The 23,156-nt window shown below is 53.8% G+C and overlaps 1 protein-coding gene across 1 annotated transcript in view; it reads left to right on the top strand.

The window, feature by feature from the left end:
* Window positions 1-18,247, top strand: part of LOC104021087 (Krueppel-like factor 5) — a 29,746-nt gene extending 11,499 nt beyond the window's left edge. Inside the window, exons 2-5 of the mRNA XM_087748335.1 lie at window positions 3,975-4,022; window positions 7,057-7,960; window positions 10,820-10,879; window positions 14,253-18,247. Of these exons, the coding sequence (XP_087604461.1) occupies window positions 3,975-4,022; window positions 7,057-7,960; window positions 10,820-10,879; window positions 14,253-14,431 (1,191 nt within the window). The 3' untranslated portion in view covers window positions 14,432-18,247. The remainder of the gene's footprint in view (window positions 1-3,974; window positions 4,023-7,056; window positions 7,961-10,819; window positions 10,880-14,252) is intronic.
* Window positions 18,248-23,156: the final 4,909 nt, after the last annotated feature.

Below are 23,156 nucleotides of genomic sequence, written 5' to 3'. Positions count from 1 at the left end.
CCTAGCGCTCTTCTAACGATGCTCGTGGTTAATCACTGGCAAAATGGCATGGTTGGCTCAAGCGCCATTTTCTTCTGTGTCCTCCCGAGAAATGTTTGCCTTGGACTCTGCATGTATCGATCGATGTCCTGATAACGCCTCGCCCTGCCTTTGACGATACCTGAAAGAGGGATAGAGGTCTCCACGCAGGAGGTTCCTGCAGGATTGATGAAAATTGGCAGATGGGAGAGGGGGAAGACTCATGTCAGTGCCTATTAGCCACAGGAGAATCCACTCTGGAGGAAGCTGGGGGAAGCAGGGCTTCATTGTCTGCTTTCTTCATCGAGCAATTGGCTTGCAGGGCTGGGTTTTTACTGATTTACTGATTTCACAGTGCTGGGTGCTTCACAACACACAGGTCTTTCAGAGGTTGCTGAGGTTATCTTGCTCTCCAGGGAATTTCGGTCACCAGGTCCCAGGTTCGGATGTGCCAGTGCTGAGTGTAACATGGTCCTGCTGGTCCAGTGACACAAATTGGTGTCCAATGGCTTTGTCTGGAGTGGACAAAGTCCTCGTTCTAACCCCTTCCCTTTTCCTGCTTGTTATTTTTTCTTTTTTGGCTTCCTTTTCTCTGGCAAGTTGAAAAGACCCTCCTCCGTGGTCAGCAATAGATACTATGACTTTGAGGGGAAAATACCACAGGAGTTCAGTGCTTTTATTGTATGAAAGGCTATTCTTATTGGCTTTCCCTTCCTGGCCAAACCAAAGATCCCAGTTTGGACACCTCTAACCTCACAGTTTTGTTGATGTCTGCTTTGTCTGTATTTCCCCTTTGCTCACTTTTTGCCTGAGCTAGCGACCTATGACGGCTGCTGGAGCCCTTGTTGATGCAGTTGGTGGGGTCTGGGGCATGCCTGCCTCCAGACCTTGTATCTCATCCTCACGTCTCCGGTGATTGCAATGATGGCATTGCTAGTGACTATAGGGGAAACTGGGCCACTGAACCCACTAAAGACCTAGTGGCTCTTCAGCCAGAAGGCCCTGGAGGCTTTCTCCATCAAGCCATGGTGGGTCTCTCTCTTGCAGTGTTGAGATGAACTGAGCTCCCTGGCTTTGTGATAAGTTCAGTCCTTCTCAAAAAGGCAAGAGAATGGTTAATTCCCTGCCCGTGGCTGGCAGACAGGAAGGAAGGGATGGGCTGATCATTCCAGGTCATTGCTGTCTCATGTGAGCCCATGATAGTGTCCTCAGCTGCCCTCTCCGGAGCCACCTCAGACAGGGCGAGGAGTCTGCAGAGACCCAGCATCTATGGGGCTTCCTCCCAGTGGGGCCCGCTTTGCCCTCAATTGCTTCCTTTGTATTTGTGCTGCTTACCATGGCAGGTCTGGAATGCAGACAGCTGGCAGGGCAGAGGGTTTTATTGGTCTCCTGGTGTGGTTGACCCCAAAATGAAGGATCCAGCAGCTGGACCACCACTTGCAGGCTCAAGCATTACCTGCGAAGGAGCTTGGCTGAAGTATGCAGGTGCTTCTGAAGCTGTTTCTTCCCCTTGATGAGGGTGATGGGACACAGCTTTCAACCCCAAAACCCCTGTAGCTCTGACCTGGAGATTTCGTGTTTAAGCATCTCCTCATGCTTCCAGGCATGAGGACCACATGGAGACCAGTGGCTGTCCAGGGATGGCAGCTCTCAGCATCCCCAGCCTCCTTGGCACCCATCCTCTCAAGGCCATGTGGCTCTGTGGTCTATCATGGCCTCACAAGGAACATCCTCCATTTAGATGCAACTCCCAGAATATGAACACCCCAAAAATGGGAAAACTGAGTCCATTGAGTTGGTTTCGCTGGTTTTCTGTGAAAGAGAGGGGAGCCTGGGCTGGTTTCTAGCCCTTGCTGGTCTGACTGACCAGCCTGACAATGTATGCGTGACCCCAAACTGGGAGGGCGAGAAAAGGCTTTACCACAATCTTGTTGAACTAGAGAAATGGTGGTGGGTGGTTAGGGTGAAACCTAGTGGTTGTGGAGGAGAAAATGGGCACACTGGAAGCGAGCAGGCAGCAGCAGCTGCAAGAGAAGGATGTGGAATGAGAATGGGGAACAGGCTGATGCTGAACCCACACAAGGCAGATAAATGCTGTTTTGGGGTTTGGAGATAACTCTGCCCCTTTACTTAGGGCTGGAGGACTGTGGCCTATTTTGGGCACTGACCTTGGAGAAAGGGTCTGGATGAGAGATGTAAGAAGAGCCCTCAGTCCTCTGTGGAAAGCTGGGGGAAATCAAGGCAGAAGAGAGGCATGCAGGACACTTGGAAGCACGCTGTAGTGCATACAGGGAATGCTCAATGAGATTTAAGTCCTGGCAAAGTCTTTCCACCTTGGAGATTGCTAAGCGCAGGAATGGGCTAGCTGAAGGCAAACTGCAGAGAAGGTCCCTGGGGACCTCGCTGCCAGGGGTGGCTGGGGAACCTGGTCCTGTGCCTGAGGAGGTGGGAGTCCCCCAAGTCCTCTCTTTGTAGGAGCCTGGCAGTGGTGTGATGCCGGGAGCTTTACCTTGGAGGGGCTGGATCCAGCTTGCGGTGCTGTGCCACGCTTCTGCCAGGAAGCAGGGTCCGTCTGAGCACTGGTGGAGTGGCTGAGGCTCTTCCTGGGGAAAGCTTCTCGTATCCTTGCTCTTGCAGATGCCATGGCCCGTGGCATGGGGAGCTCGTTAGGTGCTGGGCAGAGGAGAGGAGCTGTGCCTGAGGCCCTGGGCGTGCAGCTGAGCACGGTGTCTCCTGGCTATCACAGCACTTCATGGTGGGTGCCCGTGCCAGGGAGGGGGTGCTGGCCCTTGGCACAGCCCCAGCCCCAGGTCTGCACCAAGAAAATCCTCATGCATGACTTGCGTGAGTTTTGTGGGCTCAGCCCTCGATGCCTGCTCCAGTGGTTTCCAGCCAGTTCTCAGGACATAGCGTGACCATTTCTGCCTTCTGCCTAAGATAGCCTTTGTAGATGGTTGCCCCATGGGAGCTGGGAGAACTTACTGGTTTGACTGGGCTGGACATCTCTGAAGGTCTTTGCGCCGTGCCTCAAAGCCTCCTCTGCAAAGCTCTGTATTTCTCAGATGTCTTTTCTTTCCCCATGAGAAGCCCAGAGTTCACCAAACCTTGCAGCCAGGCTGAGCTGCTGCCTGGATTCACCAAGAGGCCACCCTCCTTGGGCAAGCTCCGGATGCCGCGGCAGATCCTGCTCTGCCTCTCGGCGAGGATTAAGACATAAAAAATGAGACTGGCTGTGTGAGCTGGGAACCGAGTCCCTGCTCACCCCCACAGCGGGATGCTCTGTCCCGCCTCCCACCCCGCTCCGGGACAGGTGGTGTTAACCAGGAAAGAAAGACCTCCCAAAAGAAAAAATATCCCTGTTAGTGAACAGAGAGAAGGCGACATCAAGGCATAGCCGACTCCGCTCCCACCTCTGGAAAATGGAGGTCATCCCCACGCAGGCTGGGCAGGCTGAGCCCTTGCCGGCTCTTCCCACGGCCTCCGAACCCCCGTCCCCATTTCTGCACGCGAAGCCTGGATTTGGGAGCCTGCGGGAGGTGGGCGGTGTCCCCCTGTGCCATGGCTCCGCGCCGGGGTAGCCAGGGCACATGCCCGGGGCAAACATGGCTGCCACCCAGCCCTGCCCACACTGGGGCTGGCCACGCCCACAAAGGGGCATCGCTCCACCCACTTCCGGGCTGGCTCCGCCCCTGCCCTCCCCGCTGGTCCTCCCGGCCAGCAGGGGGTGACGCAGAGGCAGGGGGCACTCTGGCCTCCCACTGCCTCCAACCGACGGGCAACCCTCGCCTGCCTCCATGCCCGGGGGCGGCCGGGGAGGAGGCGTGGGTGATGGCGGCGGGGAGCCCTGGGGGCTGCGAGGGGCCGGGGAGGGTGGGGGGGTGGTCGGGGAGGCCTGCGGGGGGCGGCTGGGCCGCGGGGGAGGCCACCCCACTAACCCAGCCCTGTCTGCCCCACAGCTGCACCCCATGAGGATGGAACAGCGGATGCCGCCACTCATTCTCGAGGTGAAGCGCTTTCCTCATTCCTCTCTCTTCATGCTTCTTCCCTCCTCGGTGAGAGGTACCGCTAACGCGCCGAAGAGATTGAGCTGGGACCTCTCCCCAGCCAGCCAGCCCCAGGGCAGGCCACCCGGCTGCGCCAGCGAGGACGTGGCGGCACCTCTGCTCCCTCCTTCCTGCCGCCGCCAGCCGGGGTGCCTTCCTCCCGCTCCTGGTGTCTCCATCTGTGCAAGCCACCCCGGGAAGCTGTGTAGCTATATCTCCTCCATGTCTCTTGTAGCTCCATTAACTGGATCCCTACTGACTGTGAAAGGAGCCGTGAGTGACAGCCAGAGAGAGACACCTGCGTTCAGGACGCTTGAGCTGGATCCCACGCAGACACGTCAGCACTCAGTCATCCCAACTGTGCTGACCGTGGGCCTAGGAGTTAGGTTTGGATAGAGCATTGGTTGGGAGGTTCTTAGGGAAATGGCTTGGTATTAGGTGTCAGCAACCCAGCAGGAGCAGTGCCGGAGGGGATTAGGTTTGTTAGGTGTTTCTGCACCACAAACAAGGAAAAAGTGCCCCTTTCTCCCTCCTTGAAGGAGGCTGGGGCCCTCGGGGTCGTGCGGGACCTGTGACACAATCAGCAGCATTATGACAGTCTGGATTCCAGCGGGGTGGGGCCCTCACCGTCCCAGTCCTGCACGCACCAGTGGGGCTGCAGCTACGGACAGGACCGGTGAAAGCCCATCGCTTTTGCTCTGCTGACCAGCTGCCCCTTAACACCCCCTTTTGCCAGGACCCTGGGGCTGCTCAGGATCAGAATTGGATTTATCAGGCTTTAACGGAATGACAGGAAGGCGGCTTTGCTCTGCAGGTAGGGGTGGTTATGGGAGAAAAGGAGGCTGGGAGACACCAAATGGGGGGCAGGCAGCCGACAGCGGGACTCTGGCTGAGAATGCACGTTTTGGATCTGAAATTAGGGCCCTCCATGCCTTTCTACATTTAATATACCTGCCTGGTCACCCACTAGAGTTGTGGAGGGGAGACCTTCCCTTGGGAACTGAAGGTGAGAAAGTTAAATGCCAGAGATAAGGGAAGTGTAGACGTAAAAGGCATCCAACTCCTTCCCCCTGCCCCCACTCCTGGCAAGTGGGTCACTTCATTGCTCAGGTATGTACGGCATTCGGAGCCTCTGGTACTACCTAGAGCAAGCTGACTCCCAAGGGTAACGACGATATGCCAGTGTGGGTGCACAGGGCAGGAGCATGCAGCTCCAAAGCTTTGCCATGGTTCTCCCTCGGGCAGGGACCAAAGCTGGACACTGCAGGGGCGAGCAGAGAGGAAATCAGGGGTTTGGACCAGCCTGTGAGGACTGAATTGAGGGTCTCTGATTTTCTTCCCTGCCTCCTGCTGGTGCCTTAGCTTTAGAGTATGCCTGAGCAAGGGTTTCCTCACTGGAGCGTGGTGGGAGGTGTTGCTGGAGGCAGCGCTGCCTTGAGCAGAGGCGGTTAGGTGAGGATGTGACACAAAGTGAGCTCGTAGTGCCAACACGTAGCTTCCTTTAATGAGGGCAGGGACTTTTCAGGGCCTGCACGTTCGATGAGGACAGATAGGATTTACAGCACAGTGTGTACACACACCAGCCCAGCGAGCGCAGCGTAGAAAACACAGTCCCAGGGTGGTGTGCTTCATTCCAGCGCAGCGTAGCACTTCCAAGTCCAGCTGCTGTGAACTTGTACCTGTGTAGAAAAGGGTGTATTTGTGGCACGTACCTGTATTTGGGTGGAAGCCAGCTTACCCATGCGTTGCCAGTATGGCTTGCAGAGGTGCAAAGGCTCTTTGAATTAGCTGGAAGCACAGGTGATACGTTCTGCTGGAAAGGGTGAGGAAATCTCTTGGGTCCCGTCCAGCTTTGTTAAGAGCAATGAAGTTGCAGCAGGGATGACTTTGGCCCATTGCACTCCAGTGACATAGTTCAGAGCTGTAAAACCCTCGGCTCAAGCGTGCAGGGTGTGGGGCGAGATCAGCTTGCTCTCCTGAAGTGCGCTGTAGGCTCTGCCAGGGAAACCTGGTGGTTTTGCCAGCTCCTCTACATATGAATGAGTCTACGAGGGTTTTGCAATGAGCTCGACACATGGATAACCACATAATTAAAGGCTGTAGCTATATAGAAGAGCATTAGCGCTGGTATCTTTAACCACAAAGAGCAGAACTTGAGTCATCAAATGCCAGGGGATGAATTTCCTAGCGGATTGCTCCATCAGGTTGCTGAATTATTGGGCCTGGATCCAGTGGGATGCTGCATCAGACATGAACCGGGAGGGGAAGAAACCTGGCAAGCGGTGATTGTCTGAGCTAGAGGTCCTGTTAGCTTGGAGGACCCAGACTTGTAAAAACAGCTCTACAAAACTAGAACTAAACCAAAGGTTAGGTGAGGGCTGAGTCACTTTACCAAGACAAGACAGTAATAGTATGCCTGGCAGTTTCCATTTTAGGCTCACTGTCCACTGAATTAGTGGCAACGCCACCTAGATTTCTAGGGCTATAGCCCAAATTATTCTCAATTAATTAAAGATATTGTCCTAGAATAAAATGCAGTACATCTTAGGCCGTCGAGTTTAAAGGAGACCAGACTCAGCATGTCTAAGGTGGGCTGCAGATCCAACATGCCCGAAGTGTGAGGCTGACTGGAGCAGTTTCTCATTTCATCCAGTTCTAGTGTTGAATTCTCTTGTTTGTGTGACCAAAGCTTTGTACCTAAAGCTTGGCTCTTTACTGGGCTGTATTTCTCTCATAACTGCATCCTCCGCCTAGCTTACCCTTTGTTATCAGCACAGATAGGTAGAAGGGAAGTGGGACAGAGGACAGTGATTCACTCCTGGGGAGTCTGTGGCTGAGTCAGAGGAGGCTAAATCACCGCAGCCTGTGACTCCTGGGCCGTTCTTGCCGCTCTCTCGGTTTCCTGCTAGCTTAAGTACTTTTTGAACATTGGAGCCCCACCACCAGCGTGTCAAAATCACCCTTCACAAGTTCTTGTCTGTATTTTTTGCCATAGGCACGGTCCGAAATGGATAAGTACCTTTCAAACGAGGTGCCACCCATCCCAATGATACCAGACAAGAAGTACCGCCGGGACAGCGCCTCGGTGGTGGATGAGTTCTTCTCCACAGAGAAGCCCACTTCTACGCCGTACAGCGTGAACATCAATGTGATTCTGCCAGACACGACGCACCTGCGCACTGGACTTTACCGGCCACCCAAACCCATGACGCCGTTCCCCCAGATCAAAACAGAGCCTGGCACCAGTTTCGCCCAGCCCTGCTCTTCTGCCTCCGGCTCCACGCAGACCCTGCCCGACTTCACCAGTGTCTTCAGCATGCCCCAGTCAGTGGCAGTGAACAACATCTTCATCAAGCAGGAGATGCCCTCTGAGATTCCCTTATCCACCAATCCACAGCAACCCCAGCTTTACCAGATGCCTCTTGGCAACGGAAGCGCTGACATGACCACTCTGGCATCCTCCTCCAACAGCACCACAGCCATCAACAGTCTCAGTGGTGTCACCATGTCCACAGGTAACACCATGGCCAGCGTGGTCCACAGACCTATCCAGCCAGGAGGGCCAGTCAAGCAGTACCCACATGTCTCCCAGGGACAGGGAAACTTCAACATCTCAGGGCAGTTCTACGCTGTTCCAGGGGTGAACCTGCCCCCTTCACCCCCCAACTCACAGCCTGGCAGCCCAGAAAATCAACCCGAGCTCATCAACACCATCTCTCCCCCACCATCCTATGAAGCCACTTTTGGACTGAAGTTGGTCCAGTCATCCCAGGTCCCCTCAGTCCCCAATGGCCTTGGGACCCTCTCCCAAGGGCACGTTGTCATGCAGCCCCCCAAATACAACAGACGCAACAACCCTGAGCTGGAGAAAAGGAGAATCCACCACTGCGATTACCCAGGTATGCTCACAGTTGATGTACTGGCTTGGCTTTGGAGGGGGTCTCTTCTTGACACACTGAGGCTGGAGGAGTTTAATCTGTTTTTATCTGTTTGTTTTTTTTTTAATCTGTTTTAAAGTTTTAATCACTTTGTCTGTCTGCATGATGAAGGGAGCTATGGAGCTGGGTGGAGAGCCCCAGGGAAGTGGGGTTCCTACCACCACCAAGGGAATAGAAGAGGTTGATCCTGCTCGCGCTAGCTGATGCCTTTTTTCTCCCCTTCCCTTTCCTCTTCGCACTCTGGGAAAAGCAAGCCTGACTCTGAGAGGCAGAGAGCTCCTGCAGGGCACGGGCATGCTCCTGGAAATCTGCTGCCTTAGCTGCCCATTTCACTCTGGTCTTGCCTAACCCTGAGCTGCCACATGCTCTCCGCAGGTGAAACAATGCTGGCTTTCTCACTGACCTTTCCTTTCCCACTCTCCTGTAACGGGTGGCAAACCATCGAGTAATTTCCATAAGCAGCCTTTACGGTCTCTGTCTGTAGCCCAAATTCTCTTCGTCCAAAGAGGCAGTGAGCTGAATATCTCTGCGTCATATCCTGCCGTGGCTTCATGTACTGCATCAGGATGGTGGGGAAAGGCATTTCAGGGTAATGATCAGCCCAGAGCTGAAGCTGTTCCCTGCGTGTCACCTCACTGCAGGAGCATGTCCATCTAAAGACCTGTAATGCCTCGGCAGGAGGAGATCTTGCAGGCTTTCCAGCACTGTGCACAGAGAGCTTGCAGGACCCACAGCTGCACACTCATTCATGCCACGTGGGAGGGAAGCAATCGTATCCCTAGCGAGAAACCCCAGTGACACCAGCGTGAGGGCTTGAAAATCACCAGTCCTTGCGCAGGCACACACACCTCCCACTTCCTGGGCCGAGCCCAGCCATCACGCTGTTGGGGATTAGCAAACAGTTTTCCCATGGGGGTGTGTGAACTGGGGAAAGTCATTTCCTAACTGCCTCCTGCAAGATTTATGTGCTCTTTCCGTGGTACAGGAGTGGCTGTGGTAGGTCAGCCCAGAGGCCTGTCTAGCCCAGATCCTGTCTCCAGCAGTGACCCGAGGAAGTAGATAAGAATAGGACATGTTTAGAGAGATCTTTCTGTGCCGACACCTTCCCACCCTCTGGCAACCTGCAGATTCGGGACTTTCTGAGCCAGAAGCTGCGCCCGTGTTCTTGTGGTTAACAGCTTGTGCTGAATTTTTTACTTTCTACTGGTCACGGTGGGAGGCAGATTAAGGGTGTAAGTGGACCACTACACTGAGACAGACCCCTCTGCTCTTGTCGGAACTGGTCAGAACAAGAGCCTCATCCTGCAAGATGCATGACCAAGGCAAAGCTCGCCTGTTTTCAGCAGGATTTTGGCCTGCCTAGGAAGGCAGGAACACATCTGTGGTGCAAAAAAACCAAAACCCAAACAACCTGCGCTGAATAAACTCAGGGTGGCTCAATAGTGTCTACATGCAGAGACAGTGGAGGGCTGCTTCTGATCCTTCACACTGAGGTTCAGCTAGAGGTAAAACCAGTAAGGACTGACGGCAGGGGCAGCAGGTCTTATGGATGTGGTCTGCCTGAGGAAACGACAGGAGGCATGCCGAATTCACACCGGTAACTGGATGAACAGGGGAGACCTGTTTGCAAAGCCCCCATCCAGGTTTCCAGGGGGTGACCCCAGCACTTTTTCCTTTGCGTGCTCGTGGGGAAATGAAGCTCAGCTGTGCCCTGCTCTGGCTTCTCTGTGATGCTCGCTCTGGGTTTGGAAACTGCGCTGGGTGCTCCGCTGGCTTTGTTTCCGTGCCCAGCAGGCAGTCCTTGGTCTCATGCATACTCGTCTCTCTCCTGAGCGTGAGGGACCTCCGAGGCTTCAGAGCATCAGAAACAAAATTGAACTGGGTCACCAACCCTTGTCCCTCCCACCATGTGGAGGGGAAAGGCAGCTAGCTGCTCCCGCACCTCCTGGGCAGGACAAGACGGAGAGCTGATCTCGTGCAAGAGGCTTCTTTAGGCTGTGTGGAAAAACTGGAATGAAAAATAAGACTATCTATCTTGCTTATGCAGGTCATAAAAATTCAAATTCATATTTTAATATACTTGTCAAAAAACAATGAAGCAGGGCCATAAAGGCAGCATGAGAAGCTTTTCTAAACTTCATCTAACTGAGACGAGGAACTAGCAATGATTCATTTTGAGATGCCTGTTGCTGAAACTTTTGCCAAAGTTATGGTGTTACTGTTAAGAGCCTTTCTTTGATTAAACCTGTTGCTGATCTGAAAAAAAACTTCCCACTGGCTTTTTTCTGGATCCTGCAAGCCAGGCTGTGGCTCCACAGCGTACCTGGCGTTTCCTCCTTCCTGGAACGTTTTCACCACATCTGTTGGTGCTGGGACTATTACAAAATACATCTTCCCTCCAGCCTTGCGGTAGTGATATCCGTTTCGTCCGGAATCCAGAAAGACGAACGGCAGCACAAAGCCAGCAGCTAATGGTGGTGAATTTAATGTTTTCATCCTGCCTCGAAGACCTGGTTGATGAAGCGGGGATTTGAAAGTCCATGACTGACTCTTCCCCTCCGCCCCTAATTCCCAGCACAATGCCCACGGGTGGCAGGATTGTGTGGCAAAAGATGGAGTGTTGTAAAGGTCTGTCCTGGAGAACAAACGCTCTTTAGTTACTGCTGAAACAAAATGGGTATAGCCAGGGTTATTTGCATACTGTCACCCAGAGTGCTTTTCGGGCCTGCTCTGTCCCTAACCTCAAATAGAAATGTTCTGGGTTTGTTTGAGCAAGGGCCCCTTTCTCACAGAAAAGTTGTGTCTTTTCTGTCTTTGCAGGTTGCTCAAAAGTTTATACCAAGAGCTCCCACCTGAAGGCACATCAGAGGACTCACACAGGTAAGAGCACCACATCATCAGGAAACTCTGCCAGCCTACACTTCTTATACCGTGCCCGTTAATGGCGGTGATAACGTAGCTGATTACCTTAATCTAGGGTGGTTATCGGGGTAAGGAGCACAGTTAAGTCTATGGATGTTAATGTTAAAAGAAGTCCAATGGTTGCACTGGTTTATAGTGACTGTACGCTGCTGTGTGTGCTTGCTGGAACTCTTGGAGGCTCTCGAGTCACTGGATTGGGAGGAGGAGGTGCCCCCAAAACCTCTGCCACTCTGTGCTCTTCCTTTGAGATCTCCTGAATCCTAGCCAGGTCTGATCCTGCTTAGCCTACAAAAAGATGGCATAAAGGCATGCGGTGCATATATATGACCTCTGAGGAGACAAGGGCTGTCTCTTTTGTGTCAAGCACCCCTGTGGTTCCCAAGGAGAGGAAGGAACCCCTGTATCTCCATGTGTACCAGCCACACGGACCACTCATGCCCAGTGCTTGTCCCCTTAGCAGCTGCCAGTGGCGTATCACTGGAGCTGCCGAACACACATACGGGAGGGCTCCGAATACATGTGCAGAAGGGTTCTGGACACATGTACAGAAGGGCTGTGCCCTCATTCCCGAGGGCACAGGTGCCGTGGGCTGCCCTTGCTGGTGTAAACAGGGTCACTAGCACAGAGGAGCTCCCACCACAACCAGCTTCCCCGGGGTAAACCTAGCTCAGTGGCACTTGTGCATTCAAACACAGGTCTTCTCATTAAGGCATTTATTATACCTGAAACTTTATCAGATCCCCAGGTAGTCCAGGAACCATCAGTGCCCTCATAAATCTCTTTTATAGAACGGCTGATCTTTACTGAAAGCAATTAAGCTGGCCCAGAGTTCACTTTTCTTTTTTATTAACAACGAACAAAACCCATCCTGAGGCTGGGAATCAGTTCTTGCGTTTGGCTCTGTTCCGTTTTTGTCTTATCAGTCCTTCGAACAAGCCAGCAAAGAATTTTTCTTTGTGCATGAGGTACAATATTTTTTTGGCAGGGCCTGGGTAGGAGCAGGCTGGAGAACAACACGGAAGGGGTGGAAGAAAGGAACAGGAAGGACATTGTCCCGGCTCCGGGAGCTGGGTGGTGATAAGCATTTGTCACAACAGCAGGCTGTATTCAGGGCTACGCTAGGGCTCTCGCTTGAAAATTAAATATCTCTTTTCCCCTTCTGTTCGGAGCATGGGTCTTAGCTCCATACCCATCTGAGATATGCACCGTCCTTACAAGTCACAATATAAAGATGTATCCAGGAAAACGTGAGTGGTTTTTGAACCCAATAAAATGCAGTCATTTTTCTCAGTGTCCCAGTAATTGGACTGGAAATCCAAGTGCATTTGCCTCCTTCCACTTCACTCGCTGTAAGAGGGAAGGGCAGAGAGGTGAAGGAGGATGTGACCTGAGTTGTCAAGAAAACCGGTAGTGTTGTGGGACGGGTAAAAAGAAAGGGAATCCAAACCAGAGACCCATGCACAAGCAGGCTCAGCGTGTCTGCGTCCAGTTTTTGAAGCCTTGTGTTTTCCTTTTGAGGCCTTAGCCTCGCTGAGCGCAGCACCGGAGCTGCAACGGCAGGGCCCATCCCAACTCCGGCCACCTAAGTATGCTCGATGCTGCTTCAGCTCCATCACTTGAAGGGTTAATAACGCCCTTTCTCTCGGTTCTTTGCCTGATGGGAGCTGGGCTGGGAAGTACATGATCTCTAAGATCTTTTCTTGTGGTTTGCCCGTTGCTATGGGCTGGGCTGTATTCATCTCCTGGAGACACCATTCATTTCCTGGGTGCCATTGTGAGATTAAATATATAACCCGGTGGCTGCTCACCCGCCTCCCGGGGGCTGGGAATGCCAGTTTGGGTCCTTTGTTTGAGCTTGCCCTGCCGTGCTGTCCTGGGAGATGGAGCCAGCTCGTGGGACAATGGAAAGCATTTTGTTTCTATCCTGGAGATCAACCTGTTATTGTTTGAAACTAAAGGGCCTTGGTAGGGTTGACCCAGCCAGGTGACCTGGCTGGGACAATGTCTGTGGCTGCACAGTGCAAATCCCGCCTTTGTCTTAGCATGCTAACGCAAACCCCGAGATCCCCAGCGTGCCGTAAAACGTACAGCGCAGTGCTTGTAAATTGACTTTAAGTTCTCTATTTACCTGAGCCGTAAGAAATGCACCTCTCTCCTCCCCGTGGTGCAGAGCCCAGGGGCTTTTTGAGGAGCGGGATGTAGTCTTGGTGCCCCGTCTCCTCCAGGTTCACGTGTCCGTGCTTTCATGGTTTGTCCAGTGCGTGCAAGACACCATAGATCTTGCTGCGGCTGAATGTTTTATGTTTCCTGGCCAAATACACCGCCTGCCTAGCACACGGGCTGCAGGGAGGAACGGCCGTTCACTGGGAAACATGTCAGAGCACGACACACATGCCTGTGCATGCATACTGCATGTGTACGTGCATTCATGCCGCGATGGTGCGCTCAGCAATTGGCCGATGAAACGGTAAATATTTGAGGTCGGGAAAGTCAGCACATTCCCTGAACTCTGCCTGCTTGTTCAGGCTGTTAAGAGCGAGGGCTAATATTTGAGAGCACCACACCCATGCACGGAGAGGGCTGCAGCCAGGGTTCAGCTCTACAACCTGGGCACGCAGGGAGTTGGAAGCGGGCACGGGCTTTTCCAGCTCAGTTCCCAGCTGGCTGAGAAGTTGTACAATTGAATTGATTTCAGTTCGGGAATAGGTGTGTATGGGCGGGAGGGGGGAGAGGGCAGAGGCCTTACGTCACCCAAATGCTCTGAAGAAAACATAATGTTTTGTGTACAGAGAGCTGCTGCAGGGCTGAACTTTGAGGCAGAGAGCGTTAGATGGTGGTTTCAAAGATGCGAGGCTTTGAAGAAAATTTATATGGCATAACCCCTTCTTCCTCCTGATGCCCCCCACACCTGTATGAGCAGCAACACCTTCCTTAGGAATTTTTGGCTTTTTAGTTAAAAAAAAAAAAAAGGAGTCAGAGAAATTCTTAGCCAGAAATGCTCCAAAATCCAACGGGGACTTGGAGCAGCACTAGAAACCAAGCCTAGAAAGCAAAGCGGGGCACATGGACAAGACCTGGTTACTGCAGCTCAACAATTTATGGTCCCTTGGTGGCTATGGACTGTGTACAGAAAGAGAACTGTGGTAGTGCAAAGTGTCAGTGTGGCCCCTAGCCCCGTCCTGCAGCGGGGCAGCCCGGGGTGCCCTCCGGGGCCTCCCAAGGAGGACGGGTATCTCTGAGAAGACGGGGTGGGTGTTTGGGAGGCCGGGCAGATGCGTGGCTGTGTAGGCTCTTGCGTGGCGGGGCTGTGACCTGTGGCTCTTCCCCGCAGGTGAGAAGCCCTATAAATGCACATGGGAAGGCTGTGACTGGCGCTTTGCCCGCTCCGACGAGCTGACCCGGCACTATCGGAAGCACACGGGCGCCAAGCCCTTCAAGTGCCTAGCCTGCGGCCGGTGCTTCTCCCGCTCTGACCATCTGGCTCTCCACATGAAGCGGCACCAGAACTAGGAGCCGCCTACGTTCGCCACTTCTCCAGGAGCAGCTGAAACTTTTCTTTTCCAAGGGGCCTCTCCTCTTCTTGTACGTAGGAACAAACCAATGCTGTGATCAACTGGCAGGGCAGGGGTGGCAGGCAAGCCCCCCTCTGCAAGCCCTGTCCCCAACTGTTTCTGGTTTTAAAAGAAATCTCATTAAAAAAGAGTTATAATTACAGCCTGATCTCGTGACGAGGCTCCTGGCGGCACTGGGGCGTTGGACCTTGGATTCCAAAGGGCTTTCTTCCAGCAAACCTGCTATTTATTTGTCACTCAGGAGCAACTGTCCTTCGTGTCTCAAGCTTTTTGGGATATTTTTTTTACTCCTTTCAGGGCAGTGCCTTTGGTGAGCCCGAGGAGGGTTGTGACGGGTTGGTAGGCTGGCTGTGCGTGAGAGGTCTCACTTCAGACTGTTGGTGCAATCCTCTTGGACTGCCCCATGGCACAGCCGTGGATGTGGCACCTCTGACGTGCGAGGACAGGAGCACATGCCCAGGGCTGTTTGGTTTGACAATCCCAGTCTCTGTGGGGGCATGAAAGGGCCTATGACATACTCACCTGACGTGCCTTCAAGCAAGGGACAGCACAAAAGCAGATGACAAAAGCCACCATCTGTGTCCCGTTGAGCCCACCTGCGGTTTCCCGGCAGCCGGCTCACTCAGGGCTGTGAATATCTGCCCCGCTTGGCCAGGTTTTTTGGTTGTGTCCTTAGCATTTCTGCTTCCAAGATGAATTTTGACTTCAGGTGTCTCTGGGAGGACCAGCAAGCGTCTTGAAGTCACCCAAGGGACTGCAAAAAAGCCACTGATAAAGCACTGGTTTCCCAGAATACACTGTGCCTTTCTCCGAAGAGCACTGGGCAGGCTCTGCTCGTGCCTTGAACACGCACACAAGGAATCAGTCATCGCCAGTCACACTGGTCTTTTGCTGTTGCCATTTCATCACGTTCAGACAGAAAAGAAAAAAAAAAAAGAAAAAAGCATCTTTGAAACAAATTCCAATAAATCCTGCTGTTCAGATTGTAATCATGTTACCTACCTCACAGGTTCACCGCCTCGGGCTCCGTAAGGCACCTTCCTTCTTCTTCCGTGGGGTGCTGTGATGCGTGGGGCACATCAGCCATTCTTCAAAGTCTACCGGGGGTTAAACTTAGGCAGAACAAGAACCAGGCCATGCCAGTTTAAACAGCAGCCGTGCAGGTAATAAATAAATCGGGAACAAATAATGGGCCTGGTATGTTCAACAGAATATTGATTTCCTCCACCCCATCCTTCTGTTTTATTCTTCCTTGAACAAATTTAAGTAACATGCGGACTGATGTGTGTCTGCAGCGTGAACTGAAAGGCCACGCTGAACCGTGGCATTTTCAGGCAGTGGAAATTTGAAGGCCGCCCCTCTCTGGTATTGCCCAACTGCACATTAGCTGAAAACCGCAGCCGGGTTCCTGGTTGTCCTTTGCCTTGGATAAATCAAACCGATCACACCTACGGTGCACGTGGCTGGTCTGGCGTGACAGGAGAGGAAGGCAGGAAGGATTTGGGGTGGGGAGCGTGGTGTGGTGTAGGCTTTGGGGTGGATGATGTGCCTGGGGCTGGTGGTGCAGCGCTGTAGCGAGCCCTTCGTGTGGCTCTTCTTTGGCAAGAAGCCTCCTCCTTTCTCCATGCCACCGGGGAGGGTGGGAATGGAGGGGTGAAGTCAGGCCACCAAATTGCTGGGAGCCGGCTTGGGTGACTTTCCCTGACGGAGTGTGGGAAGGGCTTTCCAGACCTCAGCACTAGGGCCTTTGCCTGGCTGGAGGGTTTGGTGCCAGCACCCTCTTGACACCGTGTTCAAGTGAGGATTGGAGAGTCTGGCTCATAAATCAGCTTTTGCTGACCACGTCTGTGTCCTCCACACCCTTTTTCCAACTCTTTCATTGCTTGTTGCCACAGCTCGCTGGGGATCAGCGGGTGCTGGAGCAAATGGGCTCGTTTCAAATCTACCTTGTTGGCTGTGCGGTCTGGCTCCTCTTCAGGGCACAGAGCAGGACCTTGCCAATGCCACCACCGTGACCTGGGCTCTTTCTTTTTCCCACCTCACCTTGGAGGTTGGGTTGAACCATATGAGCGAGTAGGGCATGCAGTGCCGTCTCCCCCCCCAAAAATGGGGGTGTAGGAGTGGTGCATGGCCTAAAGCCTCCATGCAGGGGGCAGTTTTACCTCTTGCTTCTGCTTAGAGATGGGTCTGGAGAGCCTCAGGGAAGGTCTCTGATTATGGAAAAACCCCTTGGAGAACGGCGGTGGTGCAGGGTGTAGGAGCGTGCGTGTCTGCCGGCACGGGCGGGTTGAGCTCACGCCAAAGGAATTTCAGGGTAGTGCGGAGGTGCCTCAGCCAGTCCCCGCTGGTGTCTCCAGGAAGCTCAGGCCGGCTTGGTGGGGCTGGTGGGGACTCAATGCGGCCATGCTGGGACCTGCTGGGCTCCACCCCACTCCGCTGGCGCCAGTTTGGCTCCTTGGCAGGTGAGCCCTGGCACGGCGAGCCTGCGGCACCGCGGTCCCCATGGACCCCCAGGAGCTGGCAGCCCCCACGGCTGTAATCACAACCTCCATGCGGGAAAATGTTTTTATTCGGTGCATCTGTTGTGGTTGAACCTCCTAAACGTGTGAGCCAAACTACAGGGCACAGGGTCGGCGCAGCCACCGCGTGTGCCATCAGGCTGGTCGTGGGGTTAGCCCTCACCCGTGGCCGTCTCAGAGGCATCTCATTGCCCCCCCTCTTTCTTTTGGAGAAGGAAACCTCCACCCCCCATTTCCATCTCTCCTTCCCCTGCTGCGCTGATGGGGCCCCAAAACCTGTTCGCTGAAATACAGTACAAAGCCAAAACAACCAACAGGCAGCTTTAAGTCTTTGGGGAATTTTAAGTAATTTTCCTGATGATCTTTGTTTTTTTCACTACAGAAAAAAATGCATCTGCTTGTCCTCATATAGACTATGTGTGTGTATATGTATATATATATTTTTTTTCTTTTTAATTTGATGGGGGGGGCAGAGGAAGAAATGTCTTAAAAAAACCCCACCCCAATCCAGTACTGCTTCCCAAGCAGCACCGCTGGTCTGCATGCAAAATGCTGACATGCAAATGTTTTAGCAGTACAAAGGCAACACTTTTAGAAAAAAATTCCAAAGGAAAACCACAGCAAGCCTTGGCTTTTATTTCTCTATTTTTGTGTGTACAGAAGTGGACAGCCTCTAGCCTTGCATTTCATTGCAGCTCTCGGTGGCCGAGGGCAGCTGTTCCCTGGGAGGAAGCCAGGGGAGATGGGGAGCGATGCTGATGGAGCAAAGCCCCTCTTTGGACGGGAGGGACGGCTCGGAGCCGAGCGCTGTAGCTAGGGGTGCGCGAACCCCAGCGGAATGAAGGTCCCTCCGTCCCCGGTCCCCTGGGACACTTACGTGACGAGGACATTGGGAAAGGTTTGCAAGCCTGGGAGGCTTTGCAAGCCTGTGCTCGGTGCAGAACAAATGGCAGTCCGGCCGGGAGGCGAGCGCCTGTATCATAGCAGGGAAAAAAAATCGCTGTAAATAGGAAAAGAGCACTGTATCGCTTCGCGGGTCTGCGTGGATTGAAAGTGATTGTTTACTGTCCGAGATGAACATAATGTGAAAAAAAAAATTGGGACCTGGAAAACTTGGGTGGAAGGTTTATTTTTCCGGTGATGCTTTTGTTTGTTACATAGCCCCTCTCCCCGCCCCGAAACTCCCCTACAACTATTAATCTATCTCATATTTTGTAATAAAATTTTATCATGTGGCAACGTGGTCTTTCTTCTGTTCCCTCCCATTGCAAATGCTCTTTTTGCCTTTACCCTCCGGTCGCCTGTGCGTGTGTTGATTTCACAGGCTTAAGACAAGGGAAAAAAAAGCTTTTTTATTAGGTTGGATTAGGAAAATGGGTATCCGAGCAGGGGACCGATCCGTGCATGGTGTAAGCCTGGTGCATAAGCACCAGGCAACCCTGTTAGTGTTGTTCCGTGGCCTAAGCTGACACTTTGGAGGAATGGCGAGCCCTTTCTCAAACCGATGTTGCAACACTGTGCAAAGAAAAAGGAGGGGCAGGACACTTTTATTTTTTTAATCCCCTCCGCCTTTACTGTGTGCTCCCATTTTTTGCCCGGTGCGAGGAGAAGGGGGCATCCTCAGGCCAGGCGGGCCGGGGGAGCAGGAGCAGAGCGGGAGCCTCCTCGCTCCCGGGCCAGGCAGGGGGAAGAGAGAAGAGACGGCGGGACAGGAGGAGGTGCTGGGCTGGGGATGCGGCCTTCGAAATCCCCGTCTGTGCGCTTTTGTGTGTATATACACACACGCACGTTTGTACGTATGCAAACAGCCAGCAGGGGTTCAGCGAGGGCTGCTGAGTTCACGCCTTTTGCTTGCACGCACCCGCACGCACGCACATACACAAACACCTACAAATACACGCACATCTCTCTCTATATAGGCTGAATTAAACAGCTCTTTATAAGCCATTCCTGGCAGGATCCCATCTGCTTTCTCCAGCCTCTTCTTTGTAACTGCTTCCCACAGTCGCCTCCTCGCCTGGCCACACTTGCAGGATCGAGTCTTATTCCCTGTTAAAAATCAACAACTCCCTATTGCTTTCCAAAGGTCTTGCATTTCAGCCACATCTTTCATGAAGCAATCCTCTTTCCCTACTGGTTAGGTTCCCTCAGCTCGAACTTCATTACGATGCTGAGACGTGTTGTTTTACATCCTTCTCCCGTGGCTTTCAGACCCTGTTGATGGTCCCCAGGCATTCAACTGTTTTACCTTCCAAGTCCTTCTCCCTCGGTTGTTTCCAGATTTCACCATCACTTGAAAAATAACTTGGGGACCAAGATCTAATTAAGATTAGAGGGGCAGGGAGAGCAGGACATCGAGCCACGCACCTTCTCTTGTTGTCACTTCCCTGCAGTTGCCAAGTTTTTGCTGCAGATTGCCTGTGTGGAGCTGGAGGGAGCCGCTGCCTGCCTGGGAAGGGTCCGGCCACAGCTCTCCAGGGTGTTTGATGCTCGGTGCAAACCTGTGCAGCCCATAGGCAGGGGAGGCTGGGGGAGAAACCGCCACCGTGAACTGCTCCTTCGCTGCACGGCTGGCAAAGGGGAGAAGAAACCTGTGGTTATTTGCTGACTTCAGCTCCTGAACAGCCTCAGTTTTACCTTTCCAATTTCTTCTGCCTGAAAATAATGTCAGAAGTGGGAGGGAGGCAGGGGATGCTGTTGGGGACCCCCATCCTCGCGCATGGGGATGTCAGAGGCACCTGGGAGGGAGGTTTGGGGCTGGAAAGGAGATGGGAGCTTCTGCGGAGCGAGGCGTTGGGAAGACGTGGGCCAGTGACTGGAGCCTCTGGGGAGGTCTGGAGACCAAGGAGAGCCTTGTGGAGATTGCGATGGACCCATCACGGACTGACTGCTGGGTACAACACGCTGCCTTTGAAGCCATCTTCTGCTCTGCAAGTATTTGCAGGAATTCATTTTTTGGTGTATGGTCTCATGCTGGTTGGTGTGGATGGAGCTGGGATGCTGTTCATCTTCGCTAAATACTTTCCCATGGAAGGAGGCATCACATGCCTGAACACCTGAACTTCTCCTTGAACCCTGTTCTTCCACCCAGTGTGTCCTTCGGCATACCGCTGCGCTCCGGACTTTGCTCTGGCTGCGCAGCCAAGCTGTTCCTGGCGAGATCACCAAGATATAGCGAATAACGGGGAAGATCTGCCATGATGTCCGGAAAGTCCAGAGAGTGGCTATTTTATTGCACGCAAAACTGAAGTATCCTTCCTCAATGGAGCTCCAGCGGGGAAAATCCTGGAGAGGGCATCAGAGGAGAGTGTGGATGGGGCTGCCATGGCTCCTTCTCCTCAGTGGCACTGCTGTCGCGTGGGATGGGGACCCTCCTGTCCCAGAAAGGCTTCCCATAGCCATGGGCCACAGCTGGAGGGGGGGACAACTCCGGAGGTGGTGAGAGGGGCTCACCTTCTGGGTCACTCAAGCTGAAATGCCCCTGCAGGAAAGCCCCAGTCAGGTTTCCAAACCATCCTTTTTTGGAAAACAGCCTGTCAAGCCCACCCACAGCTGTCTCTGCTCACTCATCTCTACCTCCATTGCCAAAAGAGATGTGTACCATCCCCAGTTTTGGGGGACAGGGCTGGCTGGAGCGTGTTGGTGGTGCTGAGGACAGTAGGTGGCCACGGACTGGTCCTGTTGGAGCACAGGGCTGCGTACCCCTAGTTTTCCATCGTGGACCTTTCCCTGCCCAGGCCCCCAGCCCTGGTCCTTTGCCCTGGGGGTGGTGATGCTCTGCTTCACCCATACGGCATCACGGACCTGAGAAGGCCCTGCTCCGGTCTGAGGGTCAGCTGCTGACCCTGGGGTGGTGAGTCCATCTCAAAGTCAGGCTGGGATGTCCTGGGAGGACACAGTCCCTTTGGGCACTGGGGAGCTGTTTTGTGTTGGGCATCCCCAAGGGAGAGATGCAAGACCCTGCTCAGGTCCCTGTGGGTCAGCTCTCTCCCTGAAACACAGAGAAGGTGGCAATTAAAAAAAAAAAAAATCCTCTTTCTCCAAACAGTGGCAAATCTGGGGCGCAGCTCAAAGCTGAGCTGAAAGTTCAGGCTCATCCCCCAAAGGGTCCTCAGCAGAGCAGGATCTCATCCTGCTGAAAGCACCCAGCCAGCGAGAGGATCCCCCTTACCCACCCCGTGACTTTCACTGCCTCCCGTGTCCCCCCAGCCGCCGGTACCGTCTTCACCTTGTTTGTGCTCTGGCGATGAAGCAACGCTGCTGTAAAACCCTGGTTCGATCGGATTGACTGTTCCTGTGCAGTTACGGGGCTGTTAAAGCTGCAGGAATGCCAAGATCGTGGCTGGTCAAGGACAGGGAGGGAAGGAGGAGGCGGAGGGGGGGATAAAAACCAGAGGTGAAAGCCTGAAGGAGGGGATCCTGCCGCATGGTCTCGCATGGCATGGCCAGGAGGCGAAGGTACCAACTGGAGAGCACCCAAGGGTGCTCTGGGTTTTTTTGCTTGGCATCCAGAAGGAAGCAACGCTGATGCTACCATGCCGTGGCTAGCAGCTGGGAAGCAATGGGAGTCACCAAGGCAGGAGGGCCTGGTGGGCTTGGGGGAGATGGGCAGCTCGGTGGGGGAGGCTCAGTGAGGCTCTGGTCTCCCTCTGCCCCCCAGGGTGATTTTGGAGGGGAAGGCTGGAAGGTCCCACCGCTATGGGACAGCGAAGCACTGATGCAGTGGCACCCTATGCCCAAGGCGTAGTGGGCCGAGATGGGAGAGGACCTAACCCAGCTTCCCCTGGGATCTGGAGACGCCGCCGTGGATGCCCACCTTGCAGCGCTGTCGTTGCAGCAAGCCCAGTGCCAGCCTCTGCCCGCGGGTGCCTGCCGGACGCGGCAGTGACTTTCAGGATGGTTTTATTTTTGAACTTTATTGTCCCTTCCCCCCAAGTGACTAACCCGGCGCTTCTCCCCCGTGGCAGATAGCTGTCTCCCCAAGGTTATTCTGTTTGATGTTTTCATGGCCTGGGCTGTAAAGTTATCCATTGACTTGGGAAAACACAATTAAGAGAGAAAGAGCTGCTGGGCGGGTTATTCAGGTATCTCTGCAGCTCAGCGAAGGATTGCAGCATAGGCCAGAGATGTGGCTACCAGTGGGTACGGCAAAGCCTCCGATGGCACCCCAGGGCTGGGATGGTGCCTGGCAGCTGGGGGACGGGGGACCAGCTCCCGTGGTGCTGCTGTCAGCCCCTGCCATCTGCTCGCCTGGAAGACACGAGGGCTGGGAAGGGCATGCCAAAGGCAGGCTAAATTTTGGAGAGGGCGACAGAGGGGTGCACGTGCCAGTGGCTGCTCCCATCCCTGTGGAACGGCCATGCTTGCCGTGACAGCAGCCATGAGCGCTGCCCTTCAAACCCAGACCTTATCTCCTTTATCCTGAGGACTATCAACCTCTCGAGTCTCCCCGTGGTGCCCTATCATGCAGCTGAAGCCAGGACTGAGCCATTAAAGTTAACTATTACCCAAAATGAGTGTTTATTTGGGGTAATACAGGCCCGGGGGAAAGTGAGGGAGGGGAGGAGGAAGGCTCTTGTTTCTTTTCTACAAGATATCGCCAGCCCCGCAGCGCTAAAGTGGTGCTTAAACAAGATGAATGCTTAAATAACAGACAGCAAACAGTGCTGCCGGGAGGTGGGATGGGAGAGCCCTGGCCACCGCCGGCCTCTGAGCCGCAGCCGAACGGCTGGGACGCCTCGCTGTCCCCCCAGCCCACGGGGAGCCCTGTACAGGGGGGTTTGTCTTGTACCGGTGGGAGGAAAGGTCTCTACAAGCTTTCCCCTGGCTTTTTGTCATTGGGCAACCTTGGGGAGAAATCCTCCCTTTTCAGATGTTTTCTCCTTCCACCCGCACACCCACGCTGTATCTCCGACCACGCTGTGTCTCCACTCAGACGGCTGCTCATCCCACTCCCTACCCCCATCAGCCATGCAGATATCAGGCAGAAGAAGGAGGCAGGGTAGGGAACATCCACATCCACACCTTTCCTTGGGTTGTAGAGGGGCATCACCCATCTTCAACTCTGAAGCTGAACATCCCCAAAGCAGAGGGATCCCCAGTCCCAACCCTGCCCCAAACAAGTTGCTGCCCTGGAATAAGTCC

The sequence above is a fragment of the Nipponia nippon genome, unplaced genomic scaffold (genome assembly GCF_047370975.1).
Source record: "Nipponia nippon isolate SJK-2023a ecotype South Korea unplaced genomic scaffold, ASM4737097v1 scaffold_12, whole genome shotgun sequence".
In the NCBI taxonomy this organism is placed as follows: domain Eukaryota; kingdom Metazoa; phylum Chordata; class Aves; order Pelecaniformes; family Threskiornithidae; genus Nipponia; species Nipponia nippon.
Note: the sequence above shows the minus strand (reverse complement) of the source record. Positions and strands in the feature narration are given on the sequence as shown.